Raw genomic sequence first — 19,171 nt, forward strand, 5'->3', positions numbered from 1 at the left:
TAGATTGTTAAAAAAAAACTCGAAGGGGGCAAACTTTCTTTATTCTTATTGACAAGATTTGAGAACCGAAATAAGCGGGGGTCACTTGAATGTCTCTCTATACTTGTCAGATGATAGATACTCGTAGATTGTTCACAGATGAATGTCCAAATGACTTCTACTGATGAATGTCTGAATCTGAATGTGATCCCGGAGAATAGAAGTTTCTCGCTACGAGTATACTCGAGTATTTGGTATCTCTCGCTAAAAGGCGCCAGTGATGAATTGGCTTGGTTAAGCGAGCTTGGCAATTCCGTACAAATCAAAGCGTGCTCGAGTATAGGCGCCATTCAGACTGTGGTGTATCGAGGATGCATGCAATGATATAATGTTGGGATATACGAGTATGCATTAAGAAATCGTGAATTCCAATATATACAGTGAGAATATATGATATAGTTTTAAAAAGATATTCAATGTCAACAAAATATGAGATGATATTCACAAAGCCGGAGACATCTGTAACAGAACAATCAAATTTCAGTCATAGTTGAAAGTAGTCCTGTCCATCTACATTTAATCCATCGTACCAAACTCACTCCCTCTTCTATTACCCAGCTTATCAAACCAATCTCTTGTTGAGCCGGGAGTCTTCATCTCGTCAGATTGAGAACTACTAGTTGTTGACTGTCCAATATCATTTGAGTCTGCACCCGGGGAGAAAACAAGGGTAACGGAATCGGTTCTTTCAAAAAGAGGAGGTTCAATTTCAGGTGATGAAGAGGTTCCTCTCCTTTTCTTCGTCAATGAAGAGGTTGGTTTCCCTTCAGAATGACTTCCTGAGGCCCTGGCTCTTTTTTCGAGTTCTTGGATCCCGGCAGGCCTTAGAGAAGGATGGTGAGGTGCTTCAGGAACTTTACTCATTAATATCCCTTTATTACTAATTCCTTCTTGGGCTTTATCTTGTTCAGAAGAAGGATGTTTATCTTCGGGAAAGTCAAAATCTTCTTCATCATCCCAACGTTTGTCGAAATCCCTCTTTAGCTTTTTCTTAGGTCTGTCACCGAAAAATCCGAAAGAGGCAAGTTTGCTTTGTTCCTTCTCATTTGTCAGACGAGACTTCGATTTTCTCTTGTTGGCATTTTGGGAAGAAGTGGACGGAGAGGGAGAATGGGACGTAGGAGTGGAAGCTAAGATTCCACGTTGCAAATGGTCCCATTTTGATTCTCCTTTCTCCTTCTCTCCTGTACGCAGATGACCCCTATTTCCTGATCTTGCCTGATTGTCTCTGTCGCCTTCACCGTCCCTCTGAGACGACGGTGGAGCGGACGAAGATGAACCCCGCTCGACAGGTGACGAAGGTATTAACTGGGGAAAATTCTGTGATAGTATGGTAGGTTCGATCTACGGTGTTGTACTTTCAGCCCAGAACGAATATTTGGTTGTGTCAATTGGTATGAACTCACGCTTTTACTGGACCACCTTTCACCGAGACTTGGTCGTCTACCCGGTGAGCGTATAGGAGAACCCGAAGGGCTAAATAGAGGAGGTTCTGAAGACGGGCTTCTCATTTTCGTCCATTGTAATTCTGCTTCCCCCTCTTGATCCGCTATCTTATCGCATTCGACCCCTGGATCACCTTCGCGTTCGCTTTCATCAGAATCCAAACCCCAGTCTAGCAGAGTTTCCGGTTCCATTTCTGCAACTTTCCACTCTCTCACTCCTGTACTTTTTTCTTCCGAGGGGAAATGAGGTTGTCTTGGTGGATCAGGAAGTATAAACAAAGTTTCTTGTCTTTCTGACATTTTCGGTCTACACGATTTGGGTGGGGTGATTTGATAATGTTTCTGAGTTGATGCTTTCTTTGGTGTATGCTGTTGTTGGCGATTGAGAGATAAAGCAGATTTGATAGGAGAAGGAGAAATCGATCTTGGCCTTTCGATAACTGATGTTCTAGGTAAAGGCGATATAGGTATTCCCTTCTTTAACTTTCTTTTCGGTGTTATAGGTGATTTTCCTGGTGACGTTTTACCAATATTTGTTGAGCTGAAGGTGTTTCGTAAAGCATTCAGTTTGACAGGCGTTAAACCTTTCCTTTTTTGGTCTTTGTGGAAATGGGTAGGTTTGATAGGAGTGTCCGTTATTTCTGGTGGATCGGAAGATGATAATTCAACTAGTTCCTTCAATTTTATACCTTCCGGAGGAGGATCGGAAGAAGATAAATCAACCAGTTTCTTTTCTTGGGATTTACCATGTGGTGAAGATGTTTTATGTCTTCTCTCTTGTACTGAAGTCAATACTCTAAGATCAATTTCATCTTTCTTAGTGACAGATTCCCTTTTCCTCTTTTTACCAATATCCTGTCGTTCGTTGACACCTTGATTCGGTTGAGTGCCATCTGGAATTGGATGTAAAGCTGGTGGAGCACGAGCAGGGGTGAGAGGAGGACGTTTGCGCCAAGGAGAAGGAGCTGCCAATTGATCTTTCGCTTGACCACAAAACCGTAGGTGTTTTCTTAGGACAGATGATGGTGGGTCAGGGGGCATAACGTACGGAGTGGAAAGTGGATGCGTAACTTTGATAGGAGAAGGAGTACGCTCCTGAGACCTATCAGAGTTAGGTGGCGAATATGATGGTTCACGAGGTTCAGTAGGTTCAGTCTCGATTTCAGGTGATAAAGAAGATGTGAGTGGAGGCAACGAAGGTGATTTCGTTTGTCTTATGATCTTCAGTGGTGAAGGTGATTTTATCTTTGATCTAGTTGATTGAGCGGGTGGTGGCAATTCATCCATCTCTTGTGGATAGGATATACCTGTCTTCTCCCTAGTAATACCTCCCTGTGAACGATGTATTTTCTTTTCTCCTGATTTCAAGTGTGGGATAGTGACTGGTCGTATTTCATCTTCATCCTTTTCGTGTGGGTCTCCTTTCAATTCTCCAGCTTCAGCTTCAACCTCGGGTTCTGAGCCCGAACCCCAGAAATCATCTCTATGGATTTTCAATTTACTTCCTTTTGATATACCATGACTTTTCTTTTTCCCAAATATCAAACCACTTGTAGTTTGCGGTATCGGACTTCCTTTTTCGCTCAAAGGTGTTCTGTCTGCAATGTTTGTTGCTTTACCTTTACCTTTATATGATGACGAGTTTGAACCAGTTTTCGATTCTGTTATTGGGGTATTGAAGTAATTCTTTAATGTCCCTTGACCTTGACCCTGTACATGTACATTTTTGGTAGTAGGCGTCACGTCATGTAGCCTCTTTCTTATTGTAGATGTAGAAGTAGATGAGGAAGGTCCTGCCCCACGAGTGGGATTCAAGGTGGAATTAGGTCGAGGACGTCTATACGCCGAAGTTGAACTTTGGGGGGTAGCGATTCCATGATTGAAGGATATCAACGGTCTTTGCTGTGGTTGTTGTAGATGTTGAGATGATTTACGTGATTTAGGTGCTGTATCTATCCATCCATTTGGATCAGGAAGATATGATGAGATCGGCGTCGGATTGGGATTGGGATTGGGATTGGTTGGATTGGGTCGGGACATTCTAAATTGAAGCATGAACTTGAGTAAGTTATCTGTGAGCTTCGAAGGAAGGTCGATTTAAGGCTCACCTTCTTGACCGGTCACTCTTTCTTCTCCAAGCCCAGTTGAATATGACTCAATGGGTGTGCTCGGAATGATCATATCTCCATCTGATGATCCCTCAATCGCGCTAAGTTCATGCTCATGTATGTATAACTGTCAATATCTCATGTTCTCAGAATCACGAATATGTGACATGAAAATGACGCGTGTAATCCACACACACACACACAAGGAAATCACGCACGGGCACATGTATATAGTTCATACCTGGTAAGAAAAGTGCCACATTGAATCGAAACACCGCGGAGTAATTCGCTAAAATGGGAGGGAGGTTTGCGGTTGATTCCGAACTGCACTCGTTGGTCCATTTCACAGTTCATAGTTTATATATCGTAAATCCCACGCTAGCATCCCAGGCTGCAGAAATAAAGAGTGGTGCTTATTTGACCTCTTTGTATATCTCATAATCCCATTTATATATCTCGTAGATCAACAAACTCACCACTCAGCTACGTGAAAAACAATGGCTTCAATCCTTCGATCATTCAAAGCTGTCGCACCAGCACTCAGACGACCCATCATCGCTTCCAAGACCGTCAATGTCCCCAGAGCATTCTCAGTCTCCGTAAACAGAAGTGCAGGTCATGGTCCACCTCAACTCCTTGGTCCTGGTTCCAAACCCGGAGAAGTCCCAACTGAGTGAGTCGTGGATACATAACTTGACCATACAGTGTGGGAGGCATCGTGGAAAGATACTGCATGCCATTAAGATAAGGGGGATTTGTAACAACGGCGACAAAGTGCTTATGTTAGTCTGTTTGTCATTTTACAGCGAACAACAATCCACCGGTATTGAAAGATTCGAACTTATGGGTAAACTTGAAGGTGTTGATGTGTTCGATATGAAACCACTTGAAATCACTAGATTGGGTACCGTTGAAGATCCTATTGCTGTTTATTCTTTGGTGAGTGGATTCTCTCTCTTTCCCTTCCTCCCCTTCTATCAAGAATTCAAGGATACCCCGTATGTGAAAGAGGGATTGGCGTATGGTCAGATGTGTGGGAGCAAAGACAGGATTGGGGACAGGAAGGACATTATGACTGAATTGCCTTATATCTTTGTTGTCGTCATGGATCTTTATAAACTGACTTCAAACGATTCATAGTTCCCCGAAAGACAAGTTGGATGTACCGGTTTCCCAGCTGATTCTCACGATACTATTTGGTTGAACGTTAACCACGAACTCAAAAACCATCGATGTCCCGAATGTGGATCTGGTAAGTTTCACATCTCATCTGTATTCCTTTTCCCTCTTAACCACAAAAAACAAAAATTATCGTCAAAATATCTCTTCAATTATATTCTCCCATTTTAATCCGCTTATTCACTATTCCACCTTTCGCGAATTCTGATCACAATTCTATCTCTTATCTGTCTCATGTCAAATCACACCACTGACTATGCATCTCATTTCCAATAGTCTACACCCTCAACTTCCAAGGCGACGAACATCTCCTTCACGACGATGGGGGACATCACGGTCACCCTTAAGCTATCACATACCCCTCTCCCGAGTCAAACTGTGAAACCCTGCAATATAGAGATCTTGTGGAATTTCCATAGCTATAGCTTTAAGGAAGGAACGAGTGTATGCTAGATTTGGATTTTAGTCGGAAATACATAAAATGCAAAATATCCCATTATATACACAGTTTCCGAGGTTGAATATGCTGTTTCCGACTGCTTCGCGACCGCCTCCCATTAGACGCGTTAAGTGAATCATATGCTTGAAGCGATACTGTTGTTATACGTCTGCGTACCGCTAAGAATCATTGTGAGTAAGTTCAGTAACGCTGCCGTCTGGTATTCAATCAATCAAACGATTCCAAGTGCCTTATCGTATATATGCAACGATAGGAACAGGATGATGCCGTCTCTACTGATGACTCTACGATGTTCCTTTGAGCTATTGCAGTACGCTTAGTATTCAAGGACTATATACATCATTTTCCTTTTTGCCTCTCACCTATCCTATAAACAGGTAGTGCACAAAAACCAATACAAATTACCATCTAGTCACATCCGCCTCAGCTTCACCAAATACACTTTCCTTTTTTACACCGAATCCATTCGCTTCATTACCGTATTCTTCAATAGTAGTTATTCTCTCATTGTAGAATTCGGGTAATTTACGTTTCAGGAACCCTTCAATCCAATGATTGATAGCTTCGAATTCTAATAAGAAACCATCATGACCATCCGGACTTGGGATGACTACTAATTCAGCTTCTGGTATATGTGCTGCTAATTCTTTTTGTTCGGAAGTTGTGAATAACCCATCTGATTCAATCCCGATTACCAGTGCAGGTGGTTCGAGCGCCAAAGCATTGGATAAAAGTAATTCTAAATCTGAGTCTGAAGGTGGTGAATCAGGATCGTTAGGTGGAATAGGAAGTTGGGATGATAAAGATGATAAAGATGAGTCGTTTGATGGTAATGATAAATCGTGCGTATCAAGTTTACGTGTGATATGGATATAACAATTAGCATCGAATCGACTCGTGAACTGAGATGAGTGTATTTGTTAGCTTGGTAATTCTCAAAATTACAATGTCTATCAAGGAGAAGTAAATCGTTGGATGCCAATGGAAAACTACCCACCTTATCACCTTGATATCTCAAATAACTTTGGGCGCTGAATATTTTTGGTTGTTTTTCCCCACCTGTATTCAATTTTCCTTCTACCAAAGCAGACGCAGAACCTAATGCAACGCCTTGACCTATTTTATCATTCACCAATAACAGATTTTTCTCCAATTCGGGAGTTTGAATATCACCGTTACCTGTCGCAGTAGTTGAGTTTGAGGAATTTGAGCCTCTTCTTGAATTTATATTTGAAGAAGATCTATGACCATCATTATGTTCTCTCCAAGCTTTCTCCCTTGTTGTGCCTGATCCTGAAGTGGAAGATAAATCCGAATCTGATGGAGCTGAAGGATCAGTAGTTTTTTCTCCACCCATAATTCTAACACCACCTTTTGGTACTTTTCCTTTATGGTTTTGTTGAGAGTTTGATGAGTTTGATCTTCTACCGAATCTAGATTCGAATGAATCCCTACTTCTATACGTTAATAACGCGGCCATTCTAGCAGCTGCTAATCCTCTTGTAGGTTGTTTATTCAGATCGATTTGTTGATCATTTTCGTAATAATAACCATCTTTATAATCTGGATCTGAATAGATTGATTGTCGTTGAGCTTCACCCCATGATATACACCATGCCGAGTGTCTAGCGGAAGTGGCTAATGGTACAATCGCTTTAACGAATCCAGGTGGTGAATTTAATGGCCATTCTAAACATGTCATTCCTCCCATTGAACCTCCAATAACAGCTGCGACAGATTTGACTCCAAGTGATTTCAACACTATATAGTGGAGTCTAAGGGAATCACAATAGTGGAATCAGCACGAGATTTTATCCTTCATATAGTTATTTTGATGGTCTTGGACGTAAAATACCCACCGCACGTCATCTTTGACACTGCTTCCAGGCATTTCAGGACCAAACGGTTTGCCAGTTTCAGGATTCGTAGTCACACTTGATATCGTACCATAAGGAGATCCCATGACGTTTGCGCAGAATATGAAGAATCGAGTGGGATCAAATGCTTTATCAGGACCTAACAATGGACCCCACCTGCAACACGTTGATAATAGCAAGAATCAGTCCTCGCGTCTTGTTACACAAGTAACTGTGGCGATGAATTCCCGTTATAGGTTGGATAGTAAAGAGAGATATTTATTGTCGAACTAATGGAAGATATCGGGTATGGCTTATCTGTTACTCACCAATCTTCTACATCTGCACTTCCAGTCAAAGCATGACATATAACCAAAACATTATCACAATTTTCGTTCAATTTGCCCCATGTTTTATAAGCGACTGGAACATCTTTCAACTCTACTCCAGATTCAAGTTTGAATGTTGGGATAGTAGTTATATTTTGTGATATCAATTTTGAGAAAGGGTTGGCTGAACTGCTCGTACTAGCGCTGCCGCTCATGTTTGGAATATTTCGTCACTGGTATTGCGTCGGAATGTGTTTCGTCAAAATTGAAGTGATATCCAATGTTCGGGGATGTACAGTGATAGGATAGTTATTTCGATATTATCAGTTATTCATTATCGTCCAAATGCAACATGTCGAGTCGGTACGAGGGAACAATCGATTCATTTTCTGACAGAAAAGGTGGAGGAACCACGTGGCAGCCTTTAGGAATGGCGGATATCACCGCTTTCTAAAGCACGTTTTACAAATGTGTGTTTTTCCCTTAAAGTTGTGACTTTTTTTCAAGATTGGACGAACCATCGTACCATTTTCATCGTATAAATTGTCAAATCAGTGACCTTTTCTACCTCGACATAAGAGTATATCCCATCGTCCTCTCGAACAGCGGTGTCCCCTACATCTGTAGATAATCACTCCTTTCTTTCTCTCCAAACAAAAGCTTGTTCATACACTTCAATAGTGCTTATTCCTCACCTTTCGGAAAATACGACCGATCCTTTGATATCTCGATCGTTATTTAGAAATCGCAGTGTTCAAGAGGTCAACATACACATTCATTCCATCACCACTTTGGAAGCATCGAAGCCTTGAATCAAAGAGACTTCACTAAACCAGAAGATATCGTTTCTCTACTTCAAGCATCATGAAGATCACGGAAAAATTGCAAAAGGCAGAAAAGGAAGGCAGGACTTTTTGGAGTTTTGAGTTTTTCCCTCCTAGGACTGCTCAGGTGAGTGAACCGTTTTACCACCTTACACTCAGTTTTTCCATCGTGATATGCCCCTTTCGTGGAATATCTCCAGTCCCTACGATTGCCTCGTCCATTGCTGACGTCTCATATTCATCATGTAGGGTCTGCAAAACCTCTTTGACCGGATAGAGCGAATGCGTAACCTTGGTCCAGAATTTATAGATATTACGTGGTATGTCTGCCCAGTCGTTTCGATACTGTGGATATTTTGTATCTAATTTGAGACCATAGGGGTGCTGGAGGAAAAAACGCGGATTTGACCAACTCCCTCGTGCAAGTATGTCAAGAAACCATTGGAATTGAAACTTGTATGCATTTGTGTTGTACTGAGAGTAAGTGAATAGTATGTGGTCCTGGCAAGAGTAATTGGGCTGACAGAATGTTTAGTGCCAAAGGAAAAAGTTGAGTGGGCTTTACAGGTGAGTTCATAATCCAAATTATCGATCGATCAAGCTCATAATGGTTGTGTCATCAGCAAGCTAAACAACATGGATGTCAAAACATTCTCGCACTTCGAGGAGATCCAGTAGCGGGTACATCAAAGTGGGAGCCTACACCTGGAGGATTCATGAACGCTGTTGATCTCGTAAAACACATCCACAAATATTACCCAGACGATTTTTGCGTTGCAGTAGCTGGATTCCCACAAGGACACCCCGAAACACCCGAAGGTGAAGATGCCAAAGTTCAAGAGATCAAATGGTTAAAAGAGAAAGTCGATGCGGGAGCAGAATTCATTTTCACCCAATTATTCTACGATACCTCAATATTCTTTGATTGGGTTAAAAGAGTGAGAGAAGCAGGTATAAAAGTACCGATCGTACCTGGAATCATGCCAATTCAAAATTGGGAAAAATTCGAAAAATGGGTTCAGAGAGAAAACATAATTGTACCACCTCATTTCTACGAAGCTTTAAGACCTGTAAAAGGTGATGATGAAAAAGTCAGACAAGTTGGAACTAAATTAGTCGCTCAAATGTGTAAAGAAATCCTTGCAAACGAACAAGCTGGAATCAAAGGTTTACATATTTATACATTAAATTTGGAAAAAGGTGCTAGAATGTTACTTCAAGAATTACAATTGGAAGGTAGAAGAGAACAAATCGCTCCTTTACCTTGGAGACCTTCTTTAACACCTCACAGAAGAGGAGAAAGTATCAGACCTATCTTCTGGTGCGTGATCTCTGAAATTTAGACTCAAAAATGGCACCTGACAGCTGATATCGGATCAACGTTTAGGGCGAATCGGGTTCAATCATACTTGTCTAGAAGTAAGTATATCCACATGAACCTTGCTTCGATACTAATCATCTCGTTTAGCCGATGAATGGGACGAATTCCCTAATGGACGGTGGGGAGACTCACGATCTCCTGCTTACGGTGATTTGGACGGTTATCCGGTTTCAATCAACATCAACGTGAGTATCAATCACCACAGGCTGGCGAAAGACATGATGCCTGATACTTGCGCACATAGCCAACGGACGCTCACAACCTGTGGGGACATCCTACCGCCTTCTCTGAGATTTGTGGATTATTTGCTCGATTCTGTAGAGGTGATCTAGCCAAACTCCCTTGGTCTTCTCAACCTGCAGCATCAGAAACCTCCGTCATTGATGAACAATTAGCCAAAATGAATGAAATGGGTTATCTGACTATCAACTCTCAACCGGCTGTCGATGGTGTAAGGAGTGATGACAAAGTACATGGATGGGGACCTGCAGGAGGATATGTCTATCAAAAAGTGAGTATCACATATATAAACCAACGAATCTAGCTGATATATCGCTCTGTATTAGGCATATCTTGAGTTCTTCGTTTCTCCTGAATTACTGAACCCCTTGATACGACGAATTGAACGAGATCCCCGAATCACCTATTACGCAGTAAACAAGCAAGGCGATTTGAGAACAAACACTCATAGTGAAGGTCCAAATGCCGTTACTTGGGGTGTCTTCCCAGGAAAAGAGATAGTACAGGTGTGTACTTTCTGAGAAACGCAAGAACATCATGACTTGGTATGCTGACCACCTCATTAGCCGACAATCGTCGAAGCTGTCTCTTTCATCGCGTGGAAGTGAGTTTGATTGTTCTCTCGATGCTCAATCAAACTATCAACTGACTTTTTCGGTTCTTCGCAGGGATGAAGCTTTCGAATTAGGTTTACAATGGGCCAACCTATACCCACCCGCTTCACCCTCTCGAGAGTTGATCGAGAACACCATGAACACCTCTTATCTTGTCAACATCGTAGCGAACGATTTCAGAGATGGAATGTCAATCTTCGAACCGTTCTTGCTGGAACTATCATCTGTCGGTAAAGTCGTGGATACTGTTCAACATACCTTGAATGGTGTAGTATCGGGCGCGAACGGAGTGGTCGAGAGCGTCAAGCATGCTGTTGGGGTAAACGGTAATGGCGCCAGCAATGGACTGGTAGTTAATGGTCATTAGATCAATCGTCTGTTCCATCAAGATCTGGAATTTGTCCTCAACGGATACCAAACCTTCGGGAAGAAAAGAACAAAAACGTTCAACTCGTTTTAATTTTCCTCCTTATTCCATCCACATATATCTATACATTCAAAATTTGATCTATCCCATTTATAAATCTTTCATTTCGTAATCACATAATCTTATCGAATATACCAGAGAAAATAAACATAAAGATCCCCCGCATTCAACATACATCATTGATACCCCCCATCTCTTCTCCCTAGCGTTGTACAATCGCAATTGTATAGATTTATCATCATATTTGTAGAAACACTAGAGGAGAGCGTTCAACAGCGCATTCAATACAAATACAGTCATCTCATGAAATGAATAAAATGCATGAGTTACAGTAACAGCATAGGAAAACATTGACATGTTGATTTGAGATGCAATAGAGGGCGCAAGTCTGCATATATCAAACTAAAACTGATAATGGTGTTTCCCAATGTTCTCGCACGGACCCACCTCCTATTTACCTTATATATGTGACAATTGATACCACAATTGACATCTCTTTTTCATTCCTTCTTCTACAAAACCCGATATACGCAACCTCTTTGGTAAAACCTGTTACAAGTCTTGTGATAATCTTGCATCTTCCCACAATGCCGCGATCATCACCTACGCCTTATCGAGCCAAAAAATCGCTCATACCCTCTTCTCCACCTTCTCAATCAAATCGATTCCGTCGTGCTCATCTTCGGTCATCATCAGGAGAAACGATCATCAAGGGATTATCGAATTGGAGAAGGGGAGCGAAATCAAAATCAAAATCAAAATCAAAATCAAAATCAAAATCAAAATCAACCTCAACTATCCAACATCGTCAGAATGGTCAAGTGAATAATGACGACTCGTTCGAGAAACCATATAGTAGAAACACTATATCAAGTGCAAGAGGCTTGGGTATGGGGATGAAAGGTACTCCGGCTAAAATAGTGAGAAAGAGTAGTAAAGCTGTAAGTAGTTGGTATAATCCCAAGACAAACAGATATTAAGTTTTGTATGATTCCACTTTCAGAGAAATTCATACATCCTATCAAATGAGCTGACGTTATCTTCTTCATTTTAGAGTTTGGGAACTACTTCGACACCAATTCATCGAATAAGACTGAGATCGCATAGTCCTACTGAAACAAATGAATCTCCTCAAAGTTCTGCAATCCCAATCACATCAACTGAAGAAGAAATCACTTCACCGAGTCTTGTATCAGATCCTCAACTTACACCGATCCCTCTATCTCGACATGATCCCATAGGCTTATCCGATAGGAGAATCGATCATGACTCGTTATTCTCACCTTCGACTTCCGGTACCAACAGAAGAGACACGCTTTTCCTTGACAGGGAAGAGCTCGTCGTACCTTTGAATGATTTGTCTACTCCGTCTGCAATATCTTCAGCGAGAAAAGATGAAAACATCGTTGATCATGGCGCTGAAACGACTATACGACAGGAAGAGACAAGTATCCTCGTAACAGACTCGGATGACAGATCAGACTTCTCCATACCTCTGAATGATCTTTCTCAACCATCCTCGTCAATAACAGCGAAAAACCGATTTCGCAAGTCGTCAAGTGGATCAAGTAAGATCAAGGAGAGAAGATCGACCCCTAGAAAAGCAAAAGGTCTTGAGATCACTCCACCTCCTTCTGACAGTATGGATCAAGAAGATGAAGCGGATCCTTATGATCTTGGTTCTCCAGCCAGTAAAGAGAATCAAGAATTTGAGGGCGGTCAAAGATCAATGGAAGAGGATGAATTCTCGGTAGAGACAGCTCGATGTAGTAAAGCTGGGCGACAAATTTCTTCGTCTGCAAGTGAATATTTTCGAGCAAGCGGAACGATTGCAAGAGACGATGGAGAGACCAAACGTATTGGCAGTCCTCAACAAGAATATGACTATGGAATGAATTTCGAAAAAGGCGATGACGATTTTACTCACCAGGCGGTAGATGATCCCATGGATCCTTTCTGCCGATCTGTCATAAATAGCGAGAACTTGCATCTTGCACAATCATATCATTCCTTCTCACCTCCCGAGCCGCGACTTGATGAATTAGCCTCCAATAGAACATCCTTGAGCTCAAGCGGAGATGAAGAAGATGACCATTTCGGTTTTTGGTGGATGCAGCGATTTGTGCGAGGTGAGGAGTCCATACTCTAATACGTATGAATTCGCTGATGCCAAGTTTATGTCACAACAGACAAAGTCCCTCGACCTTTTCATCCTTCATCCGAGCCTAGTTCCCCTGTTCCACCTCCGGCCAACTCTTCGATGTTATTCTCTCCGACGCCATCTTTACCAGAATCTTTCGATCGAGTATCTGACAGCATCGAAAGTCTGCCACCTCAAGAGAGAAGACAGAGCGGGGGGATACCAAGTAGATGGAGAGGCGCAAGGGTGTTGAAACGTATGGCAGGCGACATTGTGTCTCACTCTGCCGTCACATCGAGCGACAGTGAGCAGGGAGAGCATGACAAGTCGGATGAAGGAGAGATAACGCGTATCGGAAAGAGAAAGAGGAGAAGAATTCGAGATAAATCTGAAACTCCCGAGCCGAGTCAAGTGAGTACATATCTGGGACAAAGCACATGTAAGCGAGCTGATGAATAGTAGGAAGCAATTGAAGCCCGTCAAGCTCGTATAAATCATTATCGCGATCTGCAAGAGAACTATCAACTCCATGTAGAATACGTACTTTGGTGAAAGAATACCTTATCCGCCTTCAGATGTTTGTTCCGATACAGTAAGTTAGCATTCCGACGGTATACCACAGGCAGCAGAGAGAAAACGATCGGCCGATCCCATCGGCCGAACGGATCTGACCGAGCAAAAGATAGATTAAATGAATTATGTTATTTTAAGAAATGTGATTTTAACGAGATTTGTTTGGTCATGCGAGTAGTCCGAGTCATGAATTCGAGTGTTCAATAATCTATTAGTTGTATCGAAATCTAACAGAACATTCTGCTTACATTGACCGATCGACCGACTGGAATTTGAATTGACTCGTACAACTTCAACTAGCTATATCCACTGTCTGTAAATATTGAGATGAGAATATAGTGAATGCTTGAAGATTGGTTATAAAACAATAACAAAGGCAATGACATCTCAAGCTGGACCTTCCCGTCTTGCAAACCAGCATCAGGTTCAGAACCAGCAACAACAACGTATAGCTCAATCACCATTGGAAAGATCAGCATCTAGAATATCAACAGCACTAAGTAGGATACAAAGTACTGAGGCTTATCCACCACAAGATAGGGATTTAGTTCCCTCTGAAACTGAAATCGAGACTGAAATCGAAAACGGAAATGAGAATGAAACTGGCGAAAATTCAGAGACAACATCAGAAAACGACTTAGATGAAAAATCTACACCGACGAAAGTTGAAAGTGATCAAACTAATATTAAAGTCAAAGCAAAGGGGAACGGGAAAGGGAAAGGACATGGAATCAATATTGATATTGAACATGTACCAGTAGAAGATGATCCAAGAGAATGGAAGAATAGTAAAAAATGGTTCGCATTTTTAGTTGTTACTTTGGGCTTGGTAAGTCCAAATTGCATTCGAATCTATCTGTTTCCCAAGTCAACAAATTGTGCTCTCTGAGAATGACCCGAAAGGAATGTAGATGATTCGATTGATGCTTTTGTTCCTCGCGAGGAGTTGCTAATTATGTGAATAATGATATAGCTCGGCCCAATAATGGCTGCAAGTATATACAATCCAGTGATCAACGATATAACGGAAGAATTGCATGCTACTGAATCACAGACGGGTTTGACTTTGAGTATGTATATTCTGTGAGTATCTTTCATATATGGAAACTTGACGATAGCTCAAAAAGTGCAATTCCCAAATATCTGATATGATATTGACGCATTGGTACATCGTAGATTTCAAGGCTGGACACCTGTGGTATGGGCTGGTATTTCAGAGGTAAGTTCTGATAGGGTTTATACGTCTCGAGAGAGCGATACTTATGACTGGTCGGCATTTTACAGGTCACAGGGAGAAAAGTACGTTCAGTTTACATTCGCAGACTAGAGAATCAAACACCTCACAGCAACACTGAGCTGATTGGTTTCCCACATTCAGCCCGTCTATCTCACATCCTTTGCTGTAAGTGGAGACTTTTCTCGAAGTCATTTCGCTTTGGAACCATATATCAGCAGTTTCGTTTTTACTAATATGATTGCTTGTGGCAGATTTACATCATCGCGTTGATAGTAGCCTCACGAGCTAAATCGATGCCACTACTCATCGCCATGCGAGCATTACAAGCTACTGGATCAGGGGCGGTGACAGCTTTAGGAGCGGGTAGTTTGGCTGATATGTATGAGATACATGAGAGGGGTTCAAAGGTGAGTACGAATGCTGTTTATTTGACCCCCAATCTGAGTGCCGGAATATGTGGCGGATTTGCAAAAACACTTTCCTACTCCCCGTCGAGACCATATCGATGAATACTGATCTTCGTGCATGTTTACGCTTTGCTTCAGATGGGTTTGTACTACGGACTGCCCATGTTAGGTCCAGGCGTAGCTCCGCTCTTAGGCGGCGCCTTGGGTCAGGTGAGTCTTGCAAAGCGCTCCACCAGCTCGGAGAGCCTCATTGATATCTCTATTTTTCTGGGATTGGTTAGGCTTTCGGCTGGAGAAGTGTTTTCTACTTCCTGACAGCGTATGCGGGTGTGATGTTCATCGCTTTCGTATTGTTTCCTGATTCGTGGAGAAGAGAGGTGAGTTATTTTTCGCTCTCCTGGATATCGCCAGTGTCCTCATCTCCTTCTTTCATGCCTACACAATGCGGATCCGGACCACAGCTTGACAAAAGAGAAACGATGATTGAAATGTGCTTTTGATTTGCATTAGAGATCAAGAGTATATCAGAAAGCAATGTCAAACGCTACGAAACGAGCCGAAGTGGCATCAGCTAAGAAAGAAATGCGCAGTGAACGTCGTAAACAGAAATTAGCTAAAGGATCAGATAAACTTGAAGATATACCTTCTTCACCTCCTGAATCAAGAAGACATAGTCATGAAGATGAAAGTACACATAATACGGTACTACCATTGAGAGAAGATATAACAGCAACCGCGACAGTGACAGACATCGATATCGAGCAACAACCAACTTTTACCAAACAAGGAGAGATCAACGTCGAGACTCAGAACATCACTAGAACATGGTATGGGAGAAAAGTCCGTTCAAACCAGAACAAAGAGGCACAGGTTGTCAAATTGAGTTTTAGAGATTTGAACCCTCTGCCCACTATGAGAGGTGTGATTGCAAAACCTGCCAATTCAGTTTTACTGACTGCGTCTGGTAAGTTCATCCTTTGTGAACGGCTCATCATATGTCTGGGCTGATTCTCAATCACGTTCTTTCAGGTATCTTATTTGCTGCTCAATATACAACGGTTTACACTGCGTCTATCACACTGGGTGAAGCGCCGTACAATTACAATTCATTACAAATCGGTCTAGTTCTCCTAGCCTTTGGAATAGGAAGCATCATGGCTAGTATCTTAGGTGGAAGATATAGTGATATGGTATTGAAAAGGTTGAAAAAAGGTAACGGTGGCGTTGTAATCGCTGAGGTGAGCGAGTGTTCCTTTTGGTCAATCTCTAATGAACGTCTGCTGACTTTCACACACTGTGGATCAGATGCGACTCAAAGCGACTTTTGTGGCTATGCCTTTTTTGGTACTCGGATTTTTAGCATATGCATGGACAGCAGAAAAGAAAGTACATATAGCTGGAATAGTAATTAGTTTGGTGGTATCCGGATTTGCTCTATTGTGAGTTTTATCACCACATACCCAGACCCCACCCACACCTCACGGCGGGGGAAGGGGAACAATAGGCAACCATTCCAATAAAAAAAGACTGAAATGTATCCCAAGAACTAGAGCTGATTTTACTATGGTTGTGATATAATAGATGGATATACTCATCTACATTGGCATATCTTGTGGATGCCAATCCTGGAATATCATCTTCTGCAGTATCGTTAAATTCGTTATTTAGAGGTGTTATGGCTTGTGTAATGTCACAAATTGCTGTACCTATCAGGAACGCCATTGGTGATGGTGGTTTATACACTTTATTCGCTGGTTTATTAGCTTTGAGTTCCGCTGCTTTGGTTTTGATCGCTTGTAAGTTTCTTTTTCATCCTCTGTTAGAATATTATCTCGCTCAGTAGGAATAGAGAGGTTTTTTTGGGTCATTTCGGTGCTGATGCATGATTTTCGCGTATACAGATCGAGGGGAACAATGGAGATCACCTGATCACAAATTCAACTGGAAGCGCTCGAACAACAGAAAAGTAGAAAAGGAAGGGATATAGGAGGATACGTACAATAGATGTTTGCGCAATCATGTATAATAAACCGGATAAAACGGTTAGAACGGATAGAAGATAGAAGTATCTCGTAGTAACCCATGAACGATCGAGATATCCTCATGGGAAACATACTGATACAGCCATTGTTTTGCTCAGTCTTTGGCAGTTGATAGCCAACGTTACGTATCCAACAACAATGTCAAAGTATTTTGGAGAGGTATATTGTTCGATTCATTGCCTTTCTTCACATCCAATTAACTGGTAATTCTTCGCCAAATGTTTGTGTATAATATATATATATATATATAGATATATATGAGACGATCCTAAAAAAAGCCATGGAAGACGACGGATTTGACTTGCCAAGAATACTGGACCACATTCATGAAAATATCTACTTAGTCCAATCTAGAACTCCTTCATTTCTCCTTCAACCCTAAATTCATCTTTCTCCCCTTCTCCTCTTCCTCATGATCCACCTTTCATGACGAAGAGATACTATGAAGGACTCCGATCACAGATCCTTTTGAGTGACCTTCCATTCGTCCCACTTGGCTTTAGCGGTTGTGTAGGAGTCTTTATATGTCTGATAATCGGAAGGAATGTCAGCTTGGCCCCCCATTATTCGTGATAATGGTATGATATCATTTCACGCCAATTGACAACATCTTTCGACTGCATAAATAATCTACTGGTATTCTCATACACGAGACACAGAAAGACTCACCTTCTTAGCATCATCAGTCAATTCTTTCCACAATTTACCAGTTTCCTTCGAAATAAACAATAATTTTTCTGTACCTTGTAAATCATTTGGAATAGCTACTTTATCACCATCTCTAATTTCTTTTGCGAAAGCGAAATAAGGCGTCAATGGTTTACCAGGATTACCTACTCTGTCTGCGATAGTTTTTGAATAAGCTTTTTTACCTCCTGGTGGTTTAACTTTTTTTCCTGTTTGTTTTTCGATTTCATTTCTAGTTTCAGATGTGGTTGATTCCCAGAACTGTCTATATAGAGATTCGTATGATTTTCTAGCATCTTTAGCTTCTTTTTCAAACTCATCTTTCTCGGTGGTTGGTAATGAGTTCCATGCTGATCCTGCTGATGTAGCTAATTCTCTCATGTTCAATTTACCTTGCTCGTTTCGAGTTTGGTTGGAAGGGTTCAAGACGTATGATTTGAAAAATAACGTGTAAGCCGAAGGAGGTCCTTTAGGTGGCACTGGAAGTGTCGGGTCTGGATTTATACATCGAAGAGGAATCAGCATATACTCAGCGGAAGTGGTCGACGAGAATAACAATGAGTGCACAACGACGCGACTTTCTCGTTACGTCCATTGTAAGCTTAGGTATGGCCATCGACCCAGTACCAGGGACAGCTTGGCACACTGCCAGCACGAGGACCTCACCAGCATACCCGGCCAGCGATTCATGACAGAGGGGGGCGACAAGATTCACTCACCAACAACCTTCTTCTTCGAGACTACGACAGAGCTCGTGAAACTCCTGACAGCAAATCTGGCAGAGAGTGGAGCAGCTATACCCATGAGGGCAGGTCTGGCAAGGTTTAACATGATGGATAGTGACCTGGTTTGACTTGTGTATTGATCAAGACGAGGGTTGTTGAATGGGAGTGGAGATAGTGATGACAGTCAAGAAGAGAAACAGTAAGCCAGAGAGAAAGAGAGATACGGGAATGCTATGTTGACGAGTTGATGAAGTGTGAAATGAGGGCGGGTTACCACAATGAGGATAGTTACCGAATGTGGCACATTCCTTATTACATCCCCTGAAGGGGTACAATACGACCTCGGGGCACGGACTTGGGAATATGACGTTTACAGCAGTGATAAGTTTACTTTGACGCGTCGAGCACATTCAGCCGGAGATGGGGAAAATCAATCAAGAGGCAATAACAAGTCAAGG

General features: G+C 41.9%; 7 protein-coding genes across 7 annotated transcripts; 4 read left to right on the plus strand and 3 right to left on the minus strand.

Moving 5' to 3' along the window:
* Window positions 1-555: 555 nt before the first annotated feature.
* IL334_003514 (uncharacterized protein) lies at window positions 556-3,524 on the minus strand (the record flags this gene model as incomplete). The annotated part of the gene is made up of 2 exons (XM_062935244.1): window positions 556-1,383; window positions 1,446-3,524. The coding sequence occupies 2 exons, from the start codon at window positions 3,522-3,524 to the stop codon at window positions 556-558; spliced, it is 2,907 nt and encodes a 968-aa protein (XP_062791295.1).
* Window positions 3,525-4,089: 565 nt separating this feature from the next.
* On the plus strand, window positions 4,090-5,118 carry IL334_003515 (uncharacterized protein; the record flags this gene model as incomplete). The annotated part of the gene is made up of 4 exons (XM_062935245.1): window positions 4,090-4,265; window positions 4,399-4,531; window positions 4,733-4,844; window positions 5,048-5,118. 4 exons carry the CDS (start codon window positions 4,090-4,092, stop codon window positions 5,116-5,118), a joined length of 492 nt encoding a protein of 163 aa, XP_062791296.1.
* Window positions 5,119-5,632: 514 nt separating this feature from the next.
* On the minus strand, window positions 5,633-7,631 carry IL334_003516 (homoserine O-acetyltransferase; the record flags this gene model as incomplete). Its single annotated transcript, XM_062935246.1, has 4 exons — window positions 5,633-6,133; window positions 6,229-7,006; window positions 7,091-7,264; window positions 7,417-7,631. The coding sequence occupies 4 exons, from the start codon at window positions 7,629-7,631 to the stop codon at window positions 5,633-5,635; spliced, it is 1,668 nt and encodes a 555-aa protein (XP_062791297.1).
* A 649-nt stretch (window positions 7,632-8,280) lies between these two features.
* Window positions 8,281-10,842, plus strand: IL334_003517 (methylenetetrahydrofolate reductase; the record flags this gene model as incomplete). Its single annotated transcript, XM_062935247.1, has 11 exons — window positions 8,281-8,367; window positions 8,490-8,560; window positions 8,620-8,720; window positions 8,776-8,807; window positions 8,864-9,561; window positions 9,628-9,659; window positions 9,709-9,806; window positions 9,866-10,132; window positions 10,188-10,367; window positions 10,428-10,465; window positions 10,530-10,842. The coding sequence occupies 11 exons, from the start codon at window positions 8,281-8,283 to the stop codon at window positions 10,840-10,842; spliced, it is 1,917 nt and encodes a 638-aa protein (XP_062791298.1).
* A 647-nt stretch (window positions 10,843-11,489) lies between these two features.
* IL334_003518 (uncharacterized protein) lies at window positions 11,490-13,594 on the plus strand (the record flags this gene model as incomplete). The annotated part of the gene is made up of 4 exons (XM_062935248.1): window positions 11,490-11,843; window positions 11,957-13,031; window positions 13,092-13,453; window positions 13,505-13,594. 4 exons carry the CDS (start codon window positions 11,490-11,492, stop codon window positions 13,592-13,594), a joined length of 1,881 nt encoding a protein of 626 aa, XP_062791299.1.
* A 400-nt stretch (window positions 13,595-13,994) lies between these two features.
* IL334_003519 (uncharacterized protein) lies at window positions 13,995-17,246 on the plus strand (the record flags this gene model as incomplete). The annotated part of the gene is made up of 12 exons (XM_062935249.1): window positions 13,995-14,444; window positions 14,589-14,698; window positions 14,792-14,834; window positions 14,994-15,017; window positions 15,104-15,259; window positions 15,398-15,469; window positions 15,541-15,636; window positions 15,770-16,223; window positions 16,289-16,497; window positions 16,565-16,698; window positions 16,841-17,055; window positions 17,161-17,246. The coding sequence occupies 12 exons, from the start codon at window positions 13,995-13,997 to the stop codon at window positions 17,244-17,246; spliced, it is 2,049 nt and encodes a 682-aa protein (XP_062791300.1).
* A 511-nt stretch (window positions 17,247-17,757) lies between these two features.
* Window positions 17,758-18,819, minus strand: IL334_003520 (uncharacterized protein; the record flags this gene model as incomplete). Its single annotated transcript, XM_062935250.1, has 3 exons — window positions 17,758-17,829; window positions 17,971-18,482; window positions 18,708-18,819. The coding sequence occupies 3 exons, from the start codon at window positions 18,817-18,819 to the stop codon at window positions 17,758-17,760; spliced, it is 696 nt and encodes a 231-aa protein (XP_062791301.1).
* Between the last annotated feature and the right edge of the window lie 352 nt (window positions 18,820-19,171).

This window comes from Kwoniella shivajii, chromosome 4 (assembly GCF_035658355.1).
Source record: "Kwoniella shivajii chromosome 4, complete sequence".
Lineage (NCBI taxonomy): Eukaryota > Fungi > Basidiomycota > Tremellomycetes > Tremellales > Cryptococcaceae > Kwoniella > Kwoniella shivajii.